At 48.8% G+C, this 7418-nt stretch overlaps 1 protein-coding gene across 1 annotated transcript; it reads left to right on the top strand.

The window, feature by feature from the left end:
* Positions 1–3347: 3347 nt before the first annotated feature.
* On the top strand, positions 3348–3944 carry LOC126652422 (olfactory receptor 14C36-like; the record flags this gene model as incomplete). The annotated part of the gene is made up of 1 exon (XM_050339155.1): positions 3348–3944. A coding segment is annotated over exon 1 (597 nt), but the record flags the coding sequence as incomplete, so codon positions are not given.
* Between the last annotated feature and the right edge of the window lie 3474 nt (positions 3945–7418).

Raw genomic sequence — 7418 nt, 5'->3', positions numbered from 1 at the left:
CTGGATGGGTTCCCCACACCTACCTTACCAACCCTGGCTTCCTGTTGTGGCTCTCCGCTCTTTCCCACAGTCTGCACAGTGCACTTCTGTCCTGTGTGTTACTTCCAGAGCTTCACCTCTGTTCAGGCCTTGGAATTAAATGCCTTCCTTTTTGCCACCAGTGCTTCTGTGTTGGGGCACCTTATGGGATTTCCCTTCTTTGACAGTGTTTTGAGACAGTTCCTTGTGCCCTTCAAGTGCACACACATGTGCACACACAGCAGTCTCACCAGTGTCTGGTCCTCCAAAGAACATAAGACCTGATGATTTGTAACTCCCACTCCAGTGGTTGGCACTTAGACCTCCATCCATAGTCAGGGCTTAGAGCTCCCTTGTCCCAGAAAGGTTAAAGATATTGTGCCTCATTCTGCCAAGATAACCCTTGGAAAAAAGTGTCACTCTGTTTTCTGGGATAAGAGCACTGTATTGTCCTCTTCCAAAACCTTGGAGAGGTCACAGAGATCTCCCAGGAAGGAATTTGGAGCCTCAAGCACATGACCCACATATAGAGGCTGAGGACTCTGGGGTCAGAGGTGCGAAGATTGAGGACAGTAGAGGAGTAGCCTGAGAGGTCTGGAAGGGTGATGTCAGAGATGGTGGAGCTTTTCTTCATGGCAGAAAAGAGCATAAGAAAGAACTAGTGCCACCAAGGGCACCTGGGGTGGCCCAGATCGGTGACAAGAAGTATGAAATTTCCCTCCAAGGTCAGTGTTGTGGTGCAATATGTCACAAAGGAGTCTTGATAAGCCCAAGGCTTTGTGTGCCCAAAGGAAGAGTCGGGGAGGACGGAGAGATGTCAGTTCAGGAAGGGGCCAGCGAAGTGGGGTAGCCAGGGGGATGATGACAGCCTGCAGGGAAAGGGGCAGGGCATGGACACCTTAGGACAGCCTGGACTGGACAGGTGTGGGGTCTAGTTACACCAGGTGCTACAAAGTATCCTGGGAGTTGTAGTTCTAAGTACTCTGTCACACATACTCAGTGAAATGCTTGTATAGGATTGGCTGATAAGGTTACCTGTGTGACGTGTCAACATTTGAAACTGCTATATAAACTGTGGCTCTTTGAATAAAGGTACTTCTGTTACACACCATGTTGGTGTCCACGTGGTCCCAATGGGACTGATTATTTATTATATTAATAACTGCTACAGACAGGAGGGAGGCACATGCAGAAGCTGAAAGGCCCTGACAGAGCCACCTTCTGCAGACCTTTGGCCATGGCTGCTGTCCGTGCCACTGATGCCAGGAGGAGACAAGTGGCCCTTGCAGCCCTGGGGCCTCATGGCCTCCTTGTCCCTGCTCAGCAGCCTGGGAGGTGCCACCCCATCATCATGCCCTTGGCATTGCACATCCCACATCCCAGTGCCCCAGGAAGAGTCCTGAGGAATGAGGCAGGGACAGGATCTGCTTTCCCAGGGGTTGGGGGTGAGGCCTTGGCCCTTTGGATTAAGGAAACAAGTCAAAGTTTATTCAGCATCAGAGCCACCTTTGCCTTGATTGTCCATCCTTATCATCACTGTCTGAAGTTTTCTGCTCTAATTGGAACTTGGGGACACGTAACCAGTTGTGTCCCTCAGTGAGACTCATTAGCACTGCAAGAAACTTTAGTGTTTCAATCTGACTTTGAGTTCTTGAAAAGTTGTTTGCACTTAGGGACTGTCTCATGTAAACAACACCAAACCCCAGGAGGGTGATGATGAAATGCCTGGGGCTGTTGCCGTGCTGCTGAGCTGGGCCAGGCTCCTGGCAAGCGGGCAGCACTGCAGAGAGACAGCTCTGCCCAGGAGCAGCTCCTCTGCACAGCCCAGCAGGGCTGAGGGCACTGCCAGGGCAGCTCAGGGACACGAGCAGGGCACAGACAGAGTTTCAAGGGGTTCAGCACTGGCAGGATGGCTGAGAGTTCACTGCAGAAGGAATCTTGGCAGGGCTGAACACGGGGAGTCTGTGGGTGCAGGGCAGTGCAGGGGCAGTTCCTGGAGGCATCTCTTAAAGCTGGCCCAGCCCCAGCTGATGGGATGGGTGAGGAGGGGACTCTTTTGGGGCAGCTGAGAAGAGCTGCAAAGCCAGGCGTGCAACCAGGGATGCCTAAGGCTGTGGGGCAGAGCAGGGTCCTGCAGCCCAAGGCACTGTGCAGGGACTCTGCTGCCTGCCAGGGGCAGCTCTCAACTGACCCAGGGAGCTGCTCCCAGGGCTGGGGGAGAAGGGCTCTGGGCAAGGAGCAACCCCTGGGAGGGCAGGGAAGGGCTCTTCACCTGTTCAGAGTAGGTTGCAGGGGCTGCTCACAGCTCCAGGTCATTACAGAACATTTCTCAGGGGAGTTTTAAGAAAGCACAGCAAGTCATGGGATACCTGAAAGTGATGGATCCTGTTCTTTCCATCTTCAAATATGTGTTTTCTAGGTGGGAAACTGGTCACAAAAATTAATATCACAGTTCAGGCAGAGGCAGTGAAACTACAAATCTATTCCTCTTAGAGGAGAATAGACCAGGCAGTATCAGAAATCCCCACACCTGTGCCTTACATGTAGCTCTGGGTCACTTTTCCAACCTCTTGAGGGTTGCTCTGATGTTGCCATCAGAGCCTGCACAGCCAGAGATTCCCTTGGGCAATGCTGCATTGCTGGGCTGGAACAGAGAAGATTTAACAAATCTACCTTTTTAAAGAGTGCTACCCTGCACTAATCAGACTGTAAGTATTTGGGTTTATTAACAATTAATTTGCATGTGAAGTTATCTTCGGGCAGTATGAGGGAAAGCACAGGGCAGATGGGAACAGACTGAGGGACACTGCAGGTCTCCTGGCTCTGCACTAAGCTACAGAGAGCTGAGCTGTTTGTCCTCTCTTGTTTAAAGTCTCCTTACATTTTGCATCATAAAAATGAGGATTTGTACTCCTAACAAGAACAGGTACCAGATGCAACCATAGAAAATAATAAACACAGACAACATTATTTTAAGGACATGCTAAGCCTTTCCAGTGAAGCACACACTGTTCCATGTCTGGAGAGTGGAGACTGAACTTTTCCATTAAAGGTGGATGATGCCCGACATCCCTTGGGAGTGTTTGATGCTATCACAGACCAGCTCCATGTCCCCACTGGAGCAGAGGAGAACTGAGCACTTAGCAGCACATGGGCAGAGTTCCTGTTCCTCACAGCACCTTCAGCCACCACAAACAAGAGAAAGGAAAAGTCTTTCAGTTCTGGGGATTTCTATGAGAAATATAGTTGCTTTGCTTCGAGGAGTCTGTCTTAACTTCTCCTGGTCCTTTCATGTTTCTGAACAGTGTCCCTGTGCTGGGAAGCAGCAAATGCCCAACAGCACCTCCACAGCACAGTTCCTCCTGCTGGCATTGGCAGACAGGCAGGAGCTGCAGCTCCTGCACTTGTGTCTCTTCCTGGGCATCTCCCTGGCTGCCCTCCTGTGCAACGACCTCATTCTCAGCACCGTAGCCTGCGACCACCATCTGCACATCCCCAGGGACTTCTTCCTGCTCCACCTTTCCCTCACAGACCTGGGCTGCATCTGCACCACTATCCCCAAAGCCATGCACAATTCCCTCTGGGACACCAGGGACAGCTCCTCCATGGGATTTGTTGCACAGGTTTTTCTCCTCATATTCTTTTTTGGAGCAGAGTATTTCCTCATCATCATCGTGTGCTATGACCGCTATGTTGCCATCTGCAAACCCCTGCACTATGGGACCCTCCTGGGCAGCAGAACTTGTGCCCACATGGCCGCAGCTGCCTGGGCCACTGGGTTTCTCAAAGCTCTGCTGCGCTCAGCCAATACATTTTCCCTGCCCCTGTGCCAGAGCAGTGCCCTGAGCCAGTTCTTCTGTGAAATCCCCCACATCAAACTCTCCTGCTCACAATCAGACTACCTCAGGGAACTTGGGCTTCTTGGGGTTAGTGCCTGTTTATCATTTATTTGGTTTGTTTTCATTGTTTTCTCCTATGTGCAGATCTTCAGGGTTGTGCTGAGGATCCCCTCTGAGCAGGAACGGCACAAAGCCTTTTCCACGTGCCTCCCTCACCCTGCCGTGGTCTCCCTGTTCCTCAGGACTGCCATTTTTTCCCACCTAAAGCCCCCCTCCATCTCCTCCCCATCCCAGGATGTGATTGTGTCAGTTCTGTACTCAGTGGTGCCTCCAGCCCTGAACCCCCTCATCTACAGCCTGCGGAACTGAGCTCAATGATGCTCTGAGAAAAATGATGACTGGATGCTTTTCAGAAGCATCAAACTGCCTGGATTCTGCTATGTAACATTCAGAATGGGACTCCTTAATGGCCCAGACTTCCTGCTCAGGTTTTTCATGGAGGTTATCAGGTTGTTGTTGCAATAATTTTCTGTACAATGAAATATTATTATGAATCTTCCTTCTAATTTAGTGTCCACTGTGGAGTATTTGCAGGAAAATGGACACCTGGTGAACAACCCATATTACCAGTTGTGAAAGAAGCCTCAGGCTTCCCATGGGAAGAAAGTTTATAATTGACAACTGTGGTCTTAGACTAACTTCCCCTGAGAATGGAAATAGTTTACGATCAACAATTATTCCATGTTATGAGAACCGACGGTAGGAGCTGGTATCCAGGTGCAAAACATCAACCCTGCATCTTGTCCAATGAACATAAGGCATGGACTCGTGGACAGACTGAGTTATCCAATCCCTAGACTTTAATCCTGCACCCACGAGGGTACAAAAATGTATAAAATGTGTACTGTGTGTCTTAATAAACGATTCATAGCTTAGTCATATTGGTTGTCGTGATGAATCTGTGCTCCTGCCATCTATAGTCCACCTTTTGATTTTGATCCAGAGATGTATAAATGATGAATCGTGTTTTCTGAGTATTTAAACAAAATAAAGGACCCTGCAGTGCCTTCTTTGTCCAAGATCCTTCTTCTTAGGTGTTCCTAAAGGACAACACACTGCAGGACAGGGTGTATTTGCAAAGGGGAAGGGGACAATAATCCCAGCACAGCAGCACTTCCAGGGAAGAGCAGAGCTTGGTCTTTGCAGAGCTGCTCTCTTTCCCCTTCCACACTGTCCTTCTGAGCCCCTTTCTCGCTGTAACGCCTGAGTGCTCTCTGAGCACAGTCCTGGGGGGTGGAAGTGCTTTGAGCACAGGCAGGGACAGGCACTGGGAACTTGTGAAGCAGAACTGGCCTCCCCTACAGCATCTACAGGATGCTGTGGGATCTTCTGAGGGCAGGGTATGTCCTGGGTCACTTCTTCTGTGCCCTTGCTCCAGGGCTGGAACTCTCGTGCAGTGACACCATGACACTCCTGCTGTTTACTTTCCATGGTTCATTTTGAAATCCAGTCTTCCCCTCCTGTTCACAGGGACATCCTGTGAATGCTTCAGAGCTGCCTTCCTGGGGCAACTCCTGCCCAGCGGGGGCAGGCACAAGGTCTCTCCACCTGCTCCTCTCACCTCACCGGTGCCACTGTTTGCTGCAACCTCCTTGTCATAGTTCTGATTTTAGCAAAGAATTTTTTCTTCCCCTTCCCCCTGCCGTGTGTGTGTGCTCTGTATATTGCCCATTAGGTGAACAAAAGAATCGGCCTGGCCCAGTAATAGCCGAGAGATTAGTCTCCTTGACAACGAAGGGGGAAGAGTTGAGGGGGAGCTAGTGTGTGGGGCTGGAAGGAGGTGGGGAAGAGAGGTGTGGCTGGTGTGTGTGGGCCAGTGAGGCGAGGACCTGCTGTAAGCTGCAGAGCTGCCTAGTTTGCTTCTTTTCTTCCTGTCAGAGTGGAGTTTGTTGCTGTTCTCTTCTCAGCTGTTGCTGGCTGCAGGCCCTGCTTAATACTAATACTAATACTAATCAGCTGAAGTTCGTGAGTTTTCTTCCATTGGGAGAACTTTCTGTTTTATTGCTGTTTTTTTTTTCTTTTCCTTTCCCCTTCCCCCTCCCCAGTCCCTCTCTCTCTCTCCTTCCCCAGTGTGGGAAGGGAAGGGGAACCGAGTTTTTTTTGGTTTTTGGTTTGTACCTGGAGAGTATTGTTTTGTTTTTTTTTTTTTTTTCCCCATCCCACAGGGCAGTGACTAGGGATTCCATAGCGCTGCCTGGTGACGGGCACTGGACATTACAAGTTCTACTCCTCCAGTGATCCAACAGCGCCACCTGGTGACTACAATAGGACACTACAAGTTTTTGCACCTTCAGTGACCCAACAGCGCCACCTGGTGAATGATACAGGACATTACAAATTTTGCATCTCCAGTGACTCGACGGTGCCCCCTGCTGACTGTGGTTGGAACTGCATCAAAGGGTGCAAAAAATTGAACTGTTTCATCTTCTTCTTGCCGGTTTATCGGTTTTGTTCTTAAAGGGGATTATTGGTGGGTATAGGAGTATTGCTTAGTTATTTTACTTGGGGTTTTTTTCGTGTTCCTGTTAATACACACATACCTTTTAATAAAGGGTTGTTATTTTCCCTTTTCCATAATTTGTTTTCCTTTAATCGAAGCCTCTTAATTTTGGATTTATAATTGCTTGGAAAGAGAAGTTTGGGTCTTTTCCTCCTAATCCATCCTCAGCAAAAGACCCTTGTCTCATTTAAACTGGGACAAGAAGGAAAACTATACCAAACGATTCGACCAGCTGGACAGAGTGAGTTTTGTTTTCCCATTGGGGAGGACTTTTTTTGTTGTTTCTCTCCCCTCTCTCTCCCCTTTCCCAGTGTGTGGGGGGTGAGAGGGAAACCCATTTTTTTTTTGGTTCTCCAACACACCCTGCAGCGTGTTACCCCCACATGGCAACGATCAGTGATTCCACAGCTCCCCCTGCTGACCAACATAAAGAACTGCAGGCTCTGCATTTTCAGTGATCCAACAGCGCGACCTGGTGACTTACACAGGACACTACAAGCTCTTCATCTCAGGTGATCTGACGGCACCCCCTTTTGGTTGTGGTTAGAATTGCACCAAAGGGTGAAAACTGAACGGTTTACTTTTTTTTTCTTTGCTTGTTTATTGGGGTTTTTTTTGAAGGGGATTATTTGTGGGTATAGGAGTATCGTTTGGGTTTTTTACTTGTTTTCTTTTGTTGTTTCTACCAATACACATATATCTTTAAATAAAGGGCTTTTATTTTTCCTTTTTCCACAACTTTTTTCCCTCAATCGGAACCTCTTATTTTCAGATTTATAATTGCTTAGAAGGAGGAGTTTGGGTCTTCCTCATAACTCATCCTCAGCAAAATACCTGTGTCTCATTTTAAACTCAGACATTTTTGGCGCCCAATGTGGGGCTCAGGAAAGTGGAAAAGGAATAACTGCCCTTGTGTGACTTTATATGTGTTTGAACCTGTAGGCACCATGAAGTCTGGGGTCATTGTTTTCCTCTGGCATATAATTATGCCGAGATATCTG

This window comes from Myiozetetes cayanensis, unplaced genomic scaffold (assembly GCF_022539395.1).
Source record: "Myiozetetes cayanensis isolate MyiCay16 unplaced genomic scaffold, myiCay2020 scf84, whole genome shotgun sequence".
In the NCBI taxonomy this organism is placed as follows: Eukaryota; Metazoa; Chordata; class Aves; order Passeriformes; family Tyrannidae; genus Myiozetetes; species Myiozetetes cayanensis.
The sequence above is the reverse complement of the archived record's forward strand: the minus strand, read 5'-3'. Positions and strand labels throughout refer to the sequence as shown.